General features: G+C 40.0%; 1 protein-coding gene across 1 annotated transcript; it reads right to left on the bottom strand.

The window, feature by feature from the left end:
* Window positions 1–1,625: 1,625 nt before the first annotated feature.
* On the bottom strand, window positions 1,626–4,637 carry LOC121972743 (NADP-dependent D-sorbitol-6-phosphate dehydrogenase-like). The gene is made up of 6 exons (XM_042524388.1): window positions 4,354–4,637; window positions 4,071–4,165; window positions 3,857–3,974; window positions 3,633–3,765; window positions 2,303–2,522; window positions 1,626–2,046 (listed from the first exon to the last, which is right to left on the bottom strand). The coding sequence occupies exons 1-6, from the start codon at window positions 4,490–4,492 to the stop codon at window positions 1,816–1,818; spliced, it is 936 nt and encodes a 311-aa protein (XP_042380322.1). The 5' UTR covers window positions 4,493–4,637; the 3' UTR covers window positions 1,626–1,815.
* Window positions 4,638–19,472: the final 14,835 nt, after the last annotated feature.

Below are 19,472 nucleotides of genomic sequence, written 5' to 3'. Positions count from 1 at the left end.
ATCTGGCTTTGTCTTATTCCATGATCACAAACTTAAACACAAATATTAATATAGTTACCTCAAACCATACATTGCTTTTTGTCCAAATGCAAATTCCTTGTGATTGGGAAAACTAGCTTTTGAATAATAGTGGTAGCCAATCAATATCGAAGATAATTAAATTTCACATTACTCAATCCTTAATAGTTAGAACAAACACGAAAATACATGAAGCTGTCGAGAAAAAGGCTCAACTCACCCATTTTTCTATGGCAGTTTGCATTTCACTCATTGGATGGGGGCTAGAAGATCGATCCATAGCTTGTAGTAGTTGTAAGCTATAGCAAGTTATAGGGCAACTCTCCTTTGGCAGGTCATTTCCCTAAAACAATAAGACCTTAATTGTGTGTTCAATTTTATAGGGGAACACACTCATATCGACAAGATTAACATTCAAAAAATAAAGACATGTTTAGGTTTGAATACATCATCAAGGAAAATGGAAAGCTAATATAGACACCCTACTTAAGAAATATAATGATGTGTGTAGTCATTGATCGAACAATCGATAAGTACCAATACATATTGTTGAAAACATGAATGCATGCATGATTTTTTTTTTATCCATAAATTTGACTTCCCAACTTTATAGCCTGCCAAGGAAGAGGAAGCCCTAAGACTGAGTTGCTTAAGTAAACCCTGAATTAATATCGCCTATTTGACATGTTCCTCTCCTTCCTTTGCTATCCCTCAACCTTGCAGGGTCCTTTTATAAGTAACAGGCAAGATGTTAGATGCCAAGAGCAATGTAATGGCATATGCCAAGGGCATGAAAGGTTATACCATGGATATTATTCTTCTTGCTTCCATGATATCTATGTCAAACCCTTCAAAATTCCGGTTCAAATGAAAGTCTATTACTATTTCAATCGGACCGGAACACACTTAGCAATAGGCTGGAGAGAAAGAAGAGTGAGTATGGTGGATGCTTTGAAAGAGATTGATGCCATTCCTTTACATCTCCTTTGTAAAGCTATAGGAAATAATGGGCAATGAGAGAGACCCTTGGGTGGCATATCCTTATGTAATATTCTTTGGAAGCTTTTGAGAATTCTAAGCTACTGAGGCTTTGGGATATACCTTGTCATAGTATTTGTTGGGCTCGGTGAGACTAAGCCATCTGTGCCGCTTAACTTGAGAGCCTTGGGATCTTGTTTGAGTTGGAGTTGAACTGAATAGCAAACCCTAAATCAATCTGAAAAGCATGCTTCAAAAACAAGATTAGCCTAAAGCAAAATTCCTATAGAAAAATAACTAACCAAATCCAACTTGTAAGAAAAAAAGCTGATTGGACTGGCAAAACTGACAAGCAACGAGGCAAATGGTTCACCCTCTAATGCAATTTTCAAACTTCTTTGCTTCGGAGTTGGCTGAAGATCAATGATCAGGTGGAATAACTTCCCTTCCTCTTGGAGCTGCCCTAGCAAAATTGAGCACAACTATGCCATCGCCAAGCTAAGAGAAATCATTACACGGGTTTAGATTATATAGCACAACATAGCATTAGGTACTACCATTACTTTTCAAATATTAAAGGCCAACCTTCCATAAGAGGCCAAGTTGAGATTAGCAAAAAATGGAAGACATAAAACCAAAAACTAATAGGTGAAACCAGCTTTATGGTAGCCCAAACACAAAGTCAGATTAAGCCCTATGTGAAAAGAGATCATCAGATCAATAACAACAGTCAAATATACTAAACCTGCAGTTCCTAATTGTTCGAACACGAAACATAATCATAGGGACGTAATCATATCCTACTCTTGATCAATGACATTATGCATAGAGATCGATCCCCCAGAATTTGGCCGGTTGATTTGTTCTGTACTTCCGATCAATACCTTTGATCTCCTCCATGTCCTCGTCTGATATGGCAAAATCAAACAATTTGAAATTCTCATGCAGCCTTTCGACCTTCGAAGTTTTCGGTATAACGACAGTGTTTCTCTGGATGCCCCACCTGAGAATGAGCTGAGCGGCTGTCTTGTTGTATTTCTCAGCCAAGGTCTGATCATTTCCAAAGAAAGAAAATATCAGATTATTAATTAATAGAATGATTAATAATTATGTCAGAATGCAAAAGCTCACTGAAAATAGGGGTATCAACATCTAATAGCTTCTTCACCTTTGTTACAGTTAACAAAGTTATTATATGTATTAATGCTTTAACTATAGGGTATTATGTGGAGTCGTATATGTATATACATGTCACATAATAATTCTCTTGATAACTGTACTACAATATTTCATCCCTCTCAATTACCTTTATGACTGGATCATCAAGGCAGGAAATGGTGCCAAACCATTCTGCATTAGCAGCAGCACCACCAATAGGTGTATGAGCAGTTACACAGATTCCATGCTTTTGGCAAAATTTAACAAGAGAGTCCCGTTGAAAATATGGGTGAGTCTCAATTTGGTTCACTGAAGGCTTGATTTTGGAGTATGCCAAGCAGTCTCTTGTGAGAAATATATCGTAGTTGCTGCACAAGTAGACTATCGATCAGTATAGACAATTAAGCCGTAGAAGCCAAGATTTATAACAATGGATTTAAGATTCATGTTACAAAATTTTGTTTAACATCATGCTTGCAGCAGACTGATAAACAATAGGGTTACATTATACAGAATTCTTTGGTATAGACCTAATTGCAGACTGATAATGTGAAATAAATTTAATTATAAGCAAACATATAACAATAAGCATGATGCTCAAAGAAATATTGCTTAAGCCATTTTTTTACAGAAGTTCAATTATCAACAAGCGTACATTCACCATTAGGATCCTTAAATCTAGGATCTTTATGCTTACATAGTGAGCCACAAAATGAGTGTAAAGCTCGCATTCCTTGTGCCTATCATAACTATGTCAGTTTCAAAATATACTTACGAACTGCAAAAAAGTATCTATCAATGCTAAACTTTTTATCATTATAACTTAATAATTTGTCACTAATGTTTGGGTGAGAATAATTTTGATGCTGCATTTGTCGGCCTAAGTCATGTGACATTAGTGACAATTTTTTCATCATTAATAGACAGTTTATTCTATAGTATCATCATTAAAAAAAACAACAGTGATAAAATTGTTATGGATTTTATCACATATATAATCACTATCTAAAAAATTTATCATTGAAAATACTTTTAGTAACAACTATGCGGTTAAAATCAAGTGGATTGGGACCAAAAATTTCAATGGAATCAGAATCAATACTAGCCTAAAAGGCAAAGAAAGATTGGATACACATCTTTACCGTTATGTACAAATAGAGTAGTAGTTAGACCTAAGATCTCAACTAATTTATAAAAGAGCAAAACCTTGCTGAATCAAATCTTTGCATATTGTGGTTTAGGCAAAACTATACACCTACTAGACTTTGGCTGTGTCAATAATATTTAATAACACAGATCCATTCAGCAGAGTAAGAGAACTTTCATCTTTCATCCTACATATCAGACATGAAAATGACTAATTTGCATTGTTAATACTCATGATTCATGTATGATTACTGAAACAATGCAATATAAACTTTAAAACAAACAGAAAAAGTAAAACAGAGGATTATTGAAGTGCAAACACAACAATTCACCTAATTCCAATGCTCCTAACCAATCCCAGGTTAACAAGTTCCTCCATTGCATGCCAAGTGGTCTCAAGCGATATGGTTATATCTATGTCGAGAACACCATCATCACCAAGAGCACTAGCTGTTGTTCCAACCCCTACATGCATGAATATCCAAATCTTGTACGTAACGTTTTAGGATGACAAAGTCAAGAAGGTATTACTTGCGCATATTGGGAATAATTTTACCAGTATGTCTCGTAGCTACTGGAAAGTGAACAAGGTAAAGATCAAGATAGTCTAGCTGGAGTTTCTTCAAGCTGTCCTTGCAAGCCTCGAGCACATGCCCGTGATCTGAATTCCATAGCTATCACAACACTCATAGACAAAATTAAGGACAAAAAAAAATAATAAAAATAGAAAACTGCAGATAAAGATTCACATTAATAGTACATTAAAATACCTTGGTGGTGATGAAAACTTCTTCTCTTTTGACAAGTCCAGTACGAAAAGCCTCTGCAAGTGCTTCCCCAACCTCAGCTTCATTCTGGTAATCAGCTGCACGATGCGGGACAATTTTAGCAGCAATTTTGGTTTTTTGCCAAATAACTTTCTAAAAATAAGGCACGGCTAAGATCGGGACTTCCGTTCGTAGAACGTGGAATTAGGGATATCCGTTTCCGATAAAAAGGGGCGAAAGACAGCAGAATCAAATCAGTACTATCTTCTTAGAGATAAGTCAGTACCGGCGCAGTCGAGATGGCGATAGCCGATGGTGAGGGCGGAGAGGATGAGATCTCGGATGGACTGGGTCTCCATCCGCCATACGCCGAGGCCGACGATGGGCATCCTGTGGCCGCTGCTCAGGGTGATCGGCTCCGCCATGGCTCCCCTATTGCTATTGCTGCCTCCGCCGCTTGCCGCTTTGGGTTCACCGTCGAGGGCTACCAATAACGCGGATAATGCCGACTGCGAGTTTGCATTTGGATTGAACCAAATCGAAACCGACCAATCCGTAGACTTCGGTGCAAATTGAACCCAAACAATATATATTATATATTGTGGATTATTACGAGTATATATCTCCTTGATCATTTTTTTATTTCTAGGAGATATGTCCCTCGCATTTATGGTTGGAATGTGATTTAATCATAAAATAAAATATTGTGATCTCTTTTTGGATTCGTCGTTCCCACTAAATTATAGTTTTTGTTCGGAGCGGGCGACCGGAGGTCGTCTGAAGGCCTCTGCTAGTGGATAAGTAGCCAGGTTACTAGGCGCCGAGCGAGGGTGTCCTCCGAGCGGCCTCCGATCGTCCACTCCGAACAAAAACTATAGTCTGGTGGGGACGATAAACCTAGGAAGGAATCGTAACCATTTGCGATTGGATCGCAGCCGTAATCTGACCGCAAATGTGAGTGACACATCCCTTGGACCACAAAAAGTGGTCCAGGAGATCCTACCTCGGATTATTACGAGTGGACCTAGAAAATTAGGGGGTGAGATCCTCTAGATCACCTTTTCTCTGGTCTGTTCTTGGACCAGAAAAATTGGATTGATGGGAGGTAATGACCCCCATATATTAAATAGATGGAGACCATTACCTCCGACCAATGTAAATGTTGGACCAGGAGATGGTCCAGCATTTACGGACCAGAGGTTCCCTTCCCGAAAATTACATGGTAGTCAAAATAAAAATGATAAGTAGTCAAAATAAAGATAATGTGGTAGTTTTGTTTGAAAAGAAACAATATCCCTTCACCTAGCTCTGGTTAATTGCCAAGGCCATACTAAGGTTTCTAGATTCAGCTAGAGTAGGTTATAATCCAGTTGGAAAGGGATAGTCAGCCCTTAAGCCGAGCGACCCAGAGAACTTAGTATATTGAGGCGGCCTGGGTGAAGACTTGCCGATCTCATGTGCTGGCCGGAATGACTGACTCACTCCACAATAGATCAATCATAAGTATGATCAAAGGGAGAGCTAAACTCCATATGTCATATGAATCGTCGGATGCTCACCCGGGCGACCTTGATTGCTAGTTGCCCTAATTGATTTCCTGACAATAATGTGTATGTGTATATCTGTCCGATCACAAAGGTAGACAAGTTTTAGATGCCCCAACCATACAGAAAACTGATCGGAGCAAAGACAGGGTGTGGCTCGATTTAGTATACTGACCGAACCTCTCAGGGTGTAGTTGCGTTTCTCTTAGTGACCCATTATATACCCAGTTGGGTAGAAGGACGAGCTGGCCTACAATGTTCATTCTCACAATATTACGTGGATAGAATTCCAGCAAAGCATAGATTATTAGAGAGATTTCCAGGAAGCATAAGGCGTTGTGTTATGTTTCTTGAACAGACTTCTAACATGGCCAAGACATTACATCATTCTCCAAACAAATATCTCAAGATTGGATAGAATGTAATCAAGCAGCTTAATGACCGAAGCAAGTATAATGGTCGGCCTAGATACAAGTAGTATAATACATAATAGAGCATATTGGGAAGAACACAACCGAACATTCCAATTAGGCGGTCAACCCAAGGATCAACCGAAATATATTGAACATACAATATTCCAATCATGCGGTCGGCTTAAAGACCGACCGAGATATATTCAGCAGACAACATCCTAACCATGTGTCAAAGAATATTTTTCTGGAGCCTTCTTCAGAAACCACCTTGTCCCCCGTCAGCCGACCACTTATAATAGCGTATTTCTTCATTAATCTCAATAATTAAAAAACTATAAACGATAAAAGAGATATACATATAGGTAAATAGAAGATTCCTTGGACAATCACTTAGGTCTACCCTCTCCTTTACCTAACAACCTCTGACACAATTTGTCACCTCATGATTGCGGAGATTATGTGAGGCGGTACATAAAGGGGAGTCTTTTCTGTGATGAAGGTACGCTCATAAAACATCTGCAACATACATTGGCGTGTGTGCCCTCACTGTTCTTCACCTACCTGTTCGGATCTAGACTGACTTGAGCATTGGAGAGCCTTCGCCAGGAACTCACCCTGGTTTCTAGGCATTGATGTTTTGTTGTGTAAAATACGGTACCCAAATAATAATTAAATAATAAGGCTAAGGGACGAATAATCTTATTGGAATTTTTAGAAATTTATAGAAATTTTCTGAGAATTAATTGGAGCTCGTATGAGGTAGGTTAAGGGGATTAATTATTGGGCCAAGGAAAAGTCTGTTTAAGTTATCCGATTTAAACGAGGAAATGTTTAATTTCCTTAAATGTTTTAATTTTCCTTTCCTTTAAAATCTCTCTCGTGCCCTAACCTTGATCGTCGAACTCCCTCTCCTCCTCACGCGATCCCCTCACCTCGCGACACCACAACCGACGATTTTCCCTCTCGAGTCCCAGCTGCCAGTCCCACGACACACTCGAGGATAGCTTCTTTTTTCTGGTTTTGGTTGCTGACGCAATTTATGTTTTGGTTTTGTGAACTTGGTATTGTATGCGTCGATATGGATTTTGGAGTCTAGTCTGGTGGTTGTAGGTATTTTTGTTAGTGCCATTGTTAGTTTTACGTTCGTATTATTTTGTGTCTTCCGCTGTGCATGTTTCCAGCCGTGTGGATTGTTGTTAACTGTGTGGTTGTTTTTATTCATTTTTGTCCAGCCGAGTAGGCTGAGTATATTAACTGCATGATTGTGTTGTTTCCATTTTTATATGTATATAATCCAGCCGAGTGTGGCTGAGGTATATTTTGTATGTAGTAATGTTTCATATTGTCCGCCGTACAGGGGAGGTGCTGTCGAAATTTCTTCGGACAGGGACTCCTTTGGGGGCGTGACAATTTAGTGGTATCAGAGCAGTTTCGATCTTGTTTTGATTTATGATTTTTGAGTTAATCTGATACCAATTTAGTAGTATCAGAGCATGGTTCGAGTCAAATGCGTTGTTTTGTGTTTTGAGATTTCGGTTTGGTTCCTATTTATGATTTTCGGTGTTCTGATTGTTTTGTTTTGTCCTTTGTAATTTGATCCCTCGATGTGACTTTTGAGTTTTGAGACTGGCAGCTGGGACTCTCCAAATCGTGCCCTAACCAAACCAGCAAGTAGATTCCCTTCGTAAGTATAATCCTTTAACATACTTTTGTTGGCATTTCTGTTGGGGTTTGGATTGGATGTTGTTCTTGCTTTGTAATGGTTTTGGATTCCAGTGTAGAATTGAAGGAGGTGATTGAAATTTGACTTTGGGTTCTTGACTGGTGATGGTCTCGGGTTACAGGGCAGTTCTGGTGAATTGATGATTGGGCTTTTGTTCGGAGGATTGTGATGCAGTTTTGTGTTGCTGGTTTTTCTGTGTTTACAGATTTCGGACAGAATTTGTTAGGTGGGTTATGGTTTTGCTGCTGTGTAGGTTCTTTGATTATGCAGGGAAATGGATTAGGAAAAAGTAATAATGAATCATTATGGTTACAAAATGAGTGGAATGTGCTATTGACTTAGGTGAATCGAGGTTCATAGTTGAATTGAGGTTTTTCCCTAATTAAGTTAAGTTTCGGTTTAGCTAGTGTCGTTTATGAAATTAGCTAAATTGTACATCACGTGATTTGCAGGACGTTGATTGAAGACGGTTGATACAATCTACGTATAAAGGCGGGTACTTCTTGCTTTGCTTTCTTTTAGTTCTTTGAACTGGTGCATGAACTTATTTTGGATAAGGACTATTTTACCTTGACTCCATTCTTATTTTCCTGCGCTTGATATTTCCACATGATCTTTGAGAAACTCGTTTCCATATCTATGCAGTCTCTTGTTGTTGTCCATAATCAATAGCAGATACTAGATACCATGTTTGTATGCTTTGACTGTTGTTTATTTATGTATTATATTGAGCATGCTGGCTTTATGTAGCATACCTGTTTCTGCTTATATATATGATGACTGTTGCATTGTTCGCATCATGTCATTGCATGCATGCCGCATCCTCGGCCACTCAAGAGAGTGGTAGCTGGAGTTGATGTCGCTTGTCCTGTCGTGCCGCACTCGGCCATTCGTGTGAGCGGCAGCTGGAGTACGAGCAGCAGGGACCCCGTCGCAGATGTAGCTAGTTAGCTACTATGCAACTGTCCCCTCGGCCATTTGTGTGGGTGGTAGCTAGAGTGGTGTACAGTCTGTCACTGACCCGGCCTCTCGACCATACAGGGGTCATGGTGCGGGGAGGTGGGCGGGAGTGACCATCCGTGCATACGCTATTGTTATTATATTTGCTATGATTGCTGTTATCTATATATGTTGTTATTGCTTACTTACTGTCGTTGTTCACATATGCTGATATGCTTACTTGTGTCGAGATATGTTCTCGTTGTAGATGTCTAGTCATTGAAAATTGGTATATACCTTGCTTATTACCTCTGTAGTTATGAACAGTAATGTAGCAGATTAGTACCAGTTCTGACCTACTATACCTAGCCTAGGATATGGTTTCAGGTATGAGTGATTACTTTGGTCCTATTGTAGTATCTGCTATTTCTTTTATGAGACTGTATACTCTCGGCTCACTTTCTAGTTGTATTTTATGTTCATGCACTATCTTCTTTACCCGCTGAGTTCCAATACTCACCACCTCGCAAAATGGTTTTCTCTCGCCAGGTAACAGGTAGATGAGTCATGGATGCTTGGAGAGATGTCGACTGCCAGTCCTGGGTCCTACGTCACACTCGAGGATTGATTTTGGTTCTGTTTCTCTTTACTTGCATTTCGTATTCGTTGGATTTGGTGTAGTGAGAACTAGGTTTTGATACTTGTGGCGTGGACTTGGTATTTGTGATGTTTTGATAACTTTGCAATTTGTGGGTTTTCTCTTCATTTTCTTTCCGCTGTGCTTATGTAAAATACGGTACCCAAATAATAATTAAATAATAAGGTTATTTAACAAATAGTTTTATTGAAATTTTTAGAAATTTCTTGGGATTTAATTGGAGCTCGTATGACGTAATCAAAGGGGTTATACAGGCATTGGATACAGAGTTCTGTTTTAGTAGAGCATTCATCTCAGACAGATGGATTGTCTGAGTGCACAGGACGAACATTGGAGGATTTGTCGATAGTGCGTGTTATGGATTTTAGAGGTAGTTGATATGCTCACAGTTGGTTAAGTAGTAGTGAGGAGTAGCGAAAGCAGGGTGAGTTCATAATCCAAGAGTCATGCTATACAGTTGGAGATTTGTTGAGGGTCGCTCTAGTGTAGCCCTGCCATTGACTCGACTAACCAGAAAAGGGGAGACTTGCTCATTATACTTGGATAGAGTGATATATGAGTATGTTGCTTGGTGGTTACCTTCGGATGAGGATCCTTGGGTTGAGCAGTAAATTTGGGGGCCAAATTTTTATTAGTGGGGGAGAATGTAAAATACGGTACCCAAATAATAATTAAATAATAAGGCTAAGGGACGAATAATCTTATTGGAATTTTTAGAAATTTATAGAAATTTTCTGAGAATTAATTGGAGCTCGTATGAGGTAGGTTAAGGGGATTAATTATTGGGCCAAGGAAAAGTCTGTTTAAGTTATCCGATTTAAACGAGGAAATGTTTAATTTCCTTAAATGTTTTAATTTTCCTTTCCTTTAAAATCTCTCTCGTGCCCTAACCTTGATCGTCGAACTCCCTCTCCTCCTCACGCGATCCCCTCACCTCGCGACACCACAACCGACGATTTTCCCTCTCGAGTCCCAGCTGCCAGTCCCACGACACACTCGAGGATAGCTTCTTTTTTCTGGTTTTGGTTGCTGACGCAATTTATGTTTTGGTTTTGTGAACTTGGTATTGTATGCGTCGATATGGATTTTGGAGTCTAGTCTGGTGGTTGTAGGTATTTTTGTTAGTGCCATTGTTAGTTTTACGTTCGTATTATTTTGTGTCTTCCGCTGTGCATGTTTCCAGCCGTGTGGATTGTTGTTAACTGTGTGGTTGTTTTTATTCATTTATGTCCAGCCAGGTAGGCTGTGTATATTAATTGCGTGTTTGTGTTATTTCTATATTGTTATCTATTCCAGCCGAGTCTAGTCTGATGATTGTTGTATGGACTCATTGTATCATATTCTTATGTATATAAAGGCATTTGTTTTGGTTATTATACTTACTTATATTGGTGCCAAATAACTAAGTATAATAACGTTCTTGAGTAGAAGGTTCTTATCTATATCAATCGATTGGTTGAATCGATAGTGAGATGGTATAGAGAACACTACTCTTAATTATTCCTAGTCAAGTATTAACATTCAGGGACAATGTTAATACGACGAGACTAGCATGTAGGTCGACTCGATGACTTGATCTCACAAGTCATGGATATGGAGATATCAAGTTGACACATGGGTATACATTGGAGAATGTATACTGAATGACCCGCCATGAGAAAGTATCATGGATCGTTATATGAGTGTCATATACTTTCTCATGTGGTTATTAGTACGACTATTAGTCCTTGGACCTGAAGTCACCATGGTTCCCTACATAAGGAGTTACATACTTTGGTTTCGTCAAACGTCACTCGTAACTGGGTGGACTATAAAGGCGATTACTAGGTATGTAGCAAATTATGCGGAGGGATGTGAGTGATGTAGATGAGATCTATCCCTCCTATATAACGGGAGTGACATCATTATTCTTGATAGAGTGAGACCACTGAGTGCATGGTCATGCTCAAATGAGTCAATATGACATATTGAGTTCATTTGATTAGAGTGAGTCTACTTGGAGTTCAAGATTTAAATTGATTAGAGGAATGGTCTATGCCTCGTATTGATCAATCTAGGTGTCAAGGATAGAAGGACATTGTCATATATTGTGAAGAGTCACAATTAGTAGTCACAAGGTGATGTTGGATCTCAACATTCTTGTAACTTGGGTAGTAATGATGTGTTGCTAGATACCGCTCATTACTTATGCTTCTAAATGAGTTTAGGAGCATTGCCAACGTTACAAGAACCTATAGGGTCACACACAAAGGACAATTAGATGGAGATTCGATTCATATGATGAACCAAGAGGATTAGGTTCATGCGATGAACCAAATTGGATTAAGAGTAATCCAAATTAGATTAATTAAGACTTGATTGAGTTAGACTTGAGTTAGACTCAAGTGAGGCTTAATGATGATATTCATTGAATTTTGAATTCAATGATAAATGGAATTCAATTTGAATTTTAGATTCAAATTTCAAATGAGTTTCAAAATGATCATTTAATGAAGAATGAATATTCATTAAATATTCATTAAGGCTCATTAATGAGGCTCATTAATGGTGTTAATGAGCATTAAGTATTTTCATTAGATGAAAATATTTAAGTCATTTTTTACTCTTATTTTATAAATTGATCATTATTATTCCTCCTTGCTTCTTCTTCTCTCCCTCTCCTCCTCCTTGGCCGAAACCCTTAAAGAGTGCTAGCACATTCTAAGGTTTCCTCTCCACCTAATTGTTCGTATGGATACACAAAGAGGGGTGTTCACTTGACACCCTTGAGATCCGGCTTCTTCTTGGACGAGCGAGATAAGCGAAGGGCTTCGCATCAAAGGTATAAACTCCTAAACATATAGATCTAAAGTAGATCTAGGATTAGAAAACACGTACATGAAAATTTTAATATTCGCACGGATCCGGTGGCATGGGATTTCGGGGTTTCCGCAAACCAAAAAGCGATTTTTGCGGCCCGAAAGACCCTACAGTGGTATCAGAGCCACGTGCGAACATGTACTTGTTTTTATTTTAATTTTTATGAAAAATTACAGATCTGTAAGTTTCTGTAAATTTATGATTTTTATGTATTTTATGGGTATTTTTCTCGTAGAAGCGAAGCAACAAGTATTTGAACACTTATAGGCTTCGACTACCGAGAAACACCTTCCGAAACGGCAAGGTCTCGCCCAAAATGTTTTGGGACAGTGGGTCAAGGCGCTGTAAGATCGTCATAGGACACTCGTGAGACTCATATCGCGAGAAGGGGCGCTGCCCCTAACCCCGCAAGGGGCATTGTGCAGCGATCGCGCCCGAAAATCACTATACGAGACCATAGGGAAGTTGCGACTCGTAAAATCGTAAAAATCAGTAATAAAATTATAGAAATTATGGAAATTACATAATTTAGAATTATGTATAATTTTTGTGATGGTCATGGCCCAAATACCCAATAAGATTTGACAAAATGTGTTGTAATTCATAATATGGCCTGCGTGTCATTTTTTTTGTTTGTGCGTGTTGTATATGATCGCGACCTGTGCGTCGTGTCTTCCTTTATTTTATATTCCTGTTGTAAATAGTTTAGACTTAAATGTAACTCGAGTTTCAAATTTGTAATGTACAAAAATTGAAGTGGTGGAAGGTCCACTCGAGGAGGAGTTACGAGGAGGGTGCGAGCAACACATGGTGGTCAAAGGGAGGAGCTTGGAGAAGTTGTTGACCTTAAGTTGACCATTCGATCTTCTCAAGCCATGAGAAGATCGTATTAGGGCCATGACTAATCACAATTTAATTAATTGCTTGTGTGTGTGTATGTGATGCATGCTAGAGTAGAGTAATTAATTAGTGCCTTAACGATTAGATTAGATCTAAATCACCTATATGATGCACCACGATTAGATTAGATCTAAATCGCGTATATGATACATATTAATGATTAGATTAGATCTAAATCATGTCAACTCAAAATGTCTACCATGCCGTGATACCCATCATTACCTCGATCACATGTTGTTGTTAAATCTGCCAAAGCAGAGCAACGCATATTATCTTGGTAGGGTGCGGAGGGACAATCTTGGTCCCGCCTATCAACGCATGGGTGACGACAAACTCAATTAAATTGAGTATAACTAGTTAAATCAGATTTAACTGTAGGCATTATCCAATAGTTGGAAGATAGGACAAAAATACATTTATATTAAATCTTGGGCGATTTAGCCAAAGCTAACTCAAGTTTTAATATACATGCGGATCTTGATTCTATAAACAAGAGTTGCATAGAGATATAATTGGTAATTAGTTATCTACCAATCATACTAAGTCTTAGGCGATTTAGCCAAAGCTAACTCAAGGCGTAGTATGATGTGGATCTTGTCCCACAAAATTATAGCTAGTTGGTTAGAATCTAGTAAGTGTGGTTTGACCACATCCCTGACTTGATTCTACAAAAGTTCTATAATTCAGTGGGAGCATCGTTTAATTAAATGCCTAATTAAATGATAATTGGAATATGATATTTATTTTCTGCATTTTTTTGTTGTAGATTGTCATGTCGTCAAACACGAACTCCTTCTCCCTACGTTTTGTCCTCGATAAGGACAAGCTCAATGGAGCTAACTTCCTGGACTAGTACAGGAATCTGAGAATAGTTCTCACACAGGAACGAAAACTGTACGTCCTGGAGCAGCCCATTCCTGAGGCACCTCTTGCCACTGCCACGCGAGCTGACCGAGATGCTTATAAGAAGCATCAAGATGGCGCATTAGATGTGTCCTGTCTCATGCTCGCGACCATGAACTCTGAGTTTCAGAAGCAACATGAGTTGATGGGTTCTTATGATATGGTTGAACATCTTCGTCAACTATATCAAGGACAAGCAAGGCACGAGAGATTCGAGATCTCTAAGGCACTGTTTCAGTGCAAGATGCAAGATAGGACTCCTGTAGGTCCATATGTACTCAAGATGATTGGGTACATAGAAAATCTACAAAGGTTGGGATTTCCCCTTGGCCAAGAGCTGGCCACTGACTTAATCTTGCAGTCCTTGCCAGAGAGCTACAGTCAATTTGTCATGAATTATAACATGAACGAAATTGACAAGTCACTTCCCGAGCTGCTTAGCATGTTGAGAACTGCTGAGCTCAACCTTAAGAAGGTTAAGCCTAATTCTATTCTGATGGTGCAAAGGCACAAAGGCAAGGGAAAGCCTAAAGGCAAGGGAAAGTCCCAAGCCAAGGGCAAATGCAAGGCATTGAAACCCAAAGGAGGGGTTGCCAAGGATGCTACTTGGTTCCACTGCGGTCAGATCGAGCACTGGAAGAGGAACTGTAAAGTGTACCTGGAAGATCTTAAGAAGAAGAGAAGTGAGACTTCCACTTCAGGTATATATGTTATAGAAGTCAATCTATTTATTTCTTCATCATGGGTATTAGATACCGGATGTGCTTCTCACATTTGTACTAATGTGCAGACGTTGAGAAATAGCAGAGCATTGACGAAGGGCGAGGTGGACCTACACGTAGGCAATAGAGCACGGGTTGCTGTTGTTGCTGTAGGGAGTTATTCTCTATCTCTGCCCTCTGGGCTTGTACTAGAATTAGATTATTGTTGTTATGTGTCTGCTCTTACTAAGAACATTATATCAGTTTCTTATTTGGACAAGAAAAACTTTTCATTTATAATAAAGAATAAATATTGTTCAGTTTATTTAAATGATATGTTATATTGTAGTGCACCTCTGATTAACGGACTCTATATTCTAGACTTAGAGAACCTCATCTATAACATAAATACCAAAAGGTTCAAATCAAATGAAATGAACCAAACCTATCTCTGGTACTGTCGCTTAGGTCATATAAATAACAAACGCTTATCTCAGCTCCATAAAGATAGTTTGTTGGACTCATTTGATTTTGAATCATATGAGACATGTGAGTCATGCCTACTGGGCAAGATGACCAAGACTCCCTTTAGTGGACACAGCGAGAGAGCGATTGACTTGTTAGGACTTATACATAGTGATGTATGTGGACCTTTCAATGTCACTGCTAGAGGTGGTTATAGGTACTTCATTACATTTACTGATGACTTCAGTAGATATGGTTATGTGTATCAGATGACACATAAGTCTGAATCCTTTGAAAAGTTCAAAGAATTCAAGAATGAAGTGCAAAACCAGCTTGGCAAGAGTATTAAGATACTTCAATCAGATCGAGGTGGTGAATACCTTAGCCATGAGTTTCATGACTATCTAGCTGAGTGTGAGATTATATCCCAACTCACTCCTCCTGGAACACCACAGTGGAATGGTGTATCCGAAAGGAGGAATCGTACCCTATTAGATATGGTGCGATCTATGATGAGTCACACAGATCTTCCTATGTCTCTTTGGGGCTATGCTCTAGACACAGCGGCCTTCATACTCAACTGAGTTCCATCCAAGGCTATGATAAAGACACCATATAGGATATAGACTGTGAGAGATGTCCAGGTGTATTTTATGAAGATTTGGGGTTGTGAGGCTTACGTTCGACGTCAAGTCTCAGACAAACTGGAACCCAAATTCGATAAATGCTATTTTATTGGATACCCCAAGGAAACCAAGGGATATTACTTCTACATTCCCAGTCAACACAAAGTAGTTGTGGCTAAGACTGGGGTATTTCTATAAAGGGATTTTGTTTATAGAAAAACTAGTGGGAGTACGTTCGATCTTGAAGAAGTTCAAGATATTGACCATAGCACTGAAGCCTCGATGGAAGTTGAACTGGAACCACAAAGTGTTGTGGATGATGTTGTCCCACAAGGAGTTGAGGAATAACAACTAGTTCAAGTAGACCTACCTCTTCACAGGTCTGATAGGGTACGTCGTCAGCCTGAGAGATATTCATTTCTCTTGTCTGACCATGATGACGTTGTGCTCATTGAGGATGAGCCTACCTCTTATTAGGAAGCTGTGATGAGACCAGATTCTGAAGAAGCCATGAGATCCGAAATGGAATCCATGTACACCAACTAAGTATGGACTTTGGTTGATTCACCTGAAGGGGTGAAACCCATTGGGTGAAAGTGGATCTTTAAGAAAAAGACTAACATAGATGGACTTATATATAAGGGTCGTCTGGCAGCTAAAGGTTTCAAACAAATTCATGGTATTGACTATGATAAAACCTTTTCTCCAGTAGCGATGTTTAAGTCCATTCGGATCATGCTTGCTATTGCAGCGTACCATGATTATAAGATCTAGCAGATGGATGTCAAAATCGCGTTTCTGAATTGAAACCTGCTCGAGGATGTGTACATGACACAACCTGAGGGTTTTGTAGATCCACAGCATACTGGCAGAGTATGCAAGCTTCTCGGAACTGGAATCTTCGATTCGATGATGCAATCAAACAGTTTGGTTTCATCAAGAATGAAGATGAACCTTGTGTCTACAAGAAGGTTGTAGGGAGCACAGTTATCTTCCTCGTATTGTATGTGGATGACATACTACTCATTGGGAACGACATCCCTTTGCTACAGTCTGTAAAGACTTGGCTAGGGGCTTGTTTCTCAATGAAGGACTTAGGTGAAACATGTTGGGATCGAAATGTAGTTAGAGGGAGGGGTGAATAGCTCTGTGTGATCTCGTGCTTGTCGTTGCTTGTTTCTTGAGATGATGTGCAGTGGAAAATACAAAAAAACAACACTCAACGCTAACACTAGGGATTTACTTGGTATCCACCTCAAGAAGAGGTGACTAATCCAAGGATCCACACACTCACGCACCCTCCACTATGTAAACACTCCTTTTCGGTAACTACTGAAGGCGGAGAAGCCCTACAAGCTCACAATACAAGAAGAAAGGGAAGGGAAATATAATACAAGCAAAAGCTTACAAGATATGCACAAGAAAACCCTAACTCTAGCTTCTTCTTCTTGTTGAAACTCGCCTCTTGACTTGGACGTGCACCAGCACTAGCCTCCAAGATCCTTCAAGATCTGGTGAAGAGAGCAGGAGAGGATCGCAGTGTCGTGTGGAGAAGAATCGAGGAAGTGCTACAGTGGGAAACGCTCGCCAACAGTTATATCCTGCACCAACGGTCAAATCTCAATCGATCAGATTGCTACCAATCGATTGGGGAGACTTTGGATTGATCAGCTGATCGATCTAGAGCGCCTCTGTGCTCTCGGGAATTGCCTAGATCGATCGACTGATTGATCCAGGGCTTATCGCGCGAAATCACAGCTCCCAATCGATCGCCCGATCGATTGGAGGCTCCCAATCGATCGGCTGATCGATTGGGAGGCTTTCTGTTCGCGCGACACTTCTCCCCAATCGATCCACTGATCGATTGGGAGGAGGCTTGTCGCGGGGACTCACCGAATCGATCCGCCAATCGATTGGGCATGAGCCAATCGATCGGCTGATCGATCCAGCTCAAGGTTTTTGCCCAAAACCAAGTCCAAAGTCCCCTAGACCAACATCCGGTCAACTATGACCTATTGGTACATCATGCCTAGCATCCGGTCACCCTTGACCTGCTAGGACTCCCTCACCAAGTGTTCAGTCAATCCCTTTGACCCACTTGGACTTCCACCAGATGTCTGGTCAACCTTGATCCATCTGGATTTCCTTGTGCCAAATATCCGGTCAATCCCTTTGACCTACTTGGACTTCCCAGCACCAGATGTCCGATCAATCTTGATCCATCTGAATTTCTTGTGTCTGGGTTCACTCACCAGGACTTCCCTTCTGCATAGCTTCACTCACTAGGTCTTTACGTCTGCTTGGCTTCACTCACCAAGACTTTCACCTGGCTTCACTCACCAGGATTTTCCACCTGGCTTCACTCACCAGGATTTTCTAGTCTGCCTAACCTGCCAGTTAGGACTTTCACCTGGCTTCACTCACCAGGATTTTCCAGTCAAGTATCCAGTCAGTCTTGACTTACCTGACTCTTCTTCACAATCTCCCCACATGAACAATCACACCTGCAATCTCCATGTGTTGTCTACATGTATTATCAAACATCGAAACTCAAACATCAAGACTCGAGCTTGAACCAATTCAAACTCAGTCAACCAGGTTAACCTTGACCTAAGGAATATTGCACCAACAAAGCATCCCACATTCTAGGCATAAAGATCTATAGAGATAGATCTAGGAGATTGCTTGGCCTAAGTCAGAGTGCATATATTGACAAGGTATTACTACGATTTGCCATGCAGAACTCCAAGAAGGGATTTCTACCGATGTCATATGGTGTGAGTCTTTCGAAGACTCAAGGTCCCTCTTCTAGAGAGGAGAGAGACCGCATAGATCAGACCCCTTATGCTTCAGCAATATGATCTATCATGTACGTCATGCTATGTACTCGTCCTGATGTCTCGTATGCTTTGAGCATGACGAGCAAATACCAGTCAGATCCTGATGAAAGTCACTAGATAGCGGTCAAAAATATTCTTAAGTACTTGAGAAGGACTAAAGAATATTTCTTGATATATGGAGGCGATGACGAGCTAGCTGTAAAGGGTTACAGTGATGCTAGCTTCTAAACTGATCAGGATGATTATCGATCGTAGTCTGGGTTCGTGTTTTGCATAAATGGTGGTGCCGTGAGCTGGAAGAGTTCGAAGCAGGACACAGTCGCTGATTCTACAACAGAGGCCGAGTATATTGCTGCATCAGAAGCAGCAAAAGAGGCAGTTTGGATCCGCAACTTCATTACTGAGCTTGGGGTGGTTCCTAGCATAGCCGATCCGATAGAGCTCTATTGTGACAACAATAGAGCAATTGCACAGGCTAAGGAACCTCGCTCACACCAGCGGACCAAACACATACTACGGTGCTTCCATCTCATTTGAGAGATCATCGATAGAGGAGATGTGAAGATTTGCAGAGTACCCACAGAGGCTAACATCGTTGATCCCTTGACCAAGGCTTTGACATAGAGAAAGCATGATGGTCACACTAGGTCATTGGACCTTACAGCCTACACTGATTGGCACTAGTGCTAGTGGGAGATTGTCAGTTAGAGTCCTAGAGCCAATCATATGATGATTGTTGTATAAACTCATTGTATCATATTCTTATGTATATAAAGACATTTATTTTGGTTATTATACTTAATTATATTGGTGCCAAATAACTAAGTATAATAG

This window comes from Zingiber officinale, chromosome 1B, assembly GCF_018446385.1.
Source record: "Zingiber officinale cultivar Zhangliang chromosome 1B, Zo_v1.1, whole genome shotgun sequence".
Taxonomy (NCBI): Eukaryota; Viridiplantae; Streptophyta; class Magnoliopsida; order Zingiberales; family Zingiberaceae; genus Zingiber; species Zingiber officinale.
This window is presented reverse-complemented; position numbering and strand designations above follow the sequence as displayed.

Excerpts from the sequence above, each read along its gene's own strand:
- LOC121972743 (XM_042524388.1), bottom strand. The coding sequence starts at position 4,492 with ATGGCGGAGCCGATCACCCTGAGCAGCGGCCACAGGATGCCCATCGTC. Across the intron at positions 3,766-3,856 it reads AGTAGCTACGAGACATACTG|GGGTTGGAACAACAGCTAGT; the intron begins GTAAAATTATTC and ends TCATGCATGTAG. Across the intron at positions 2,047-2,302 it reads TTGATGATCCAGTCATAAAG|ACCTTGGCTGAGAAATACAA; the intron begins GTAATTGAGAGG and ends GGAAATGATCAG.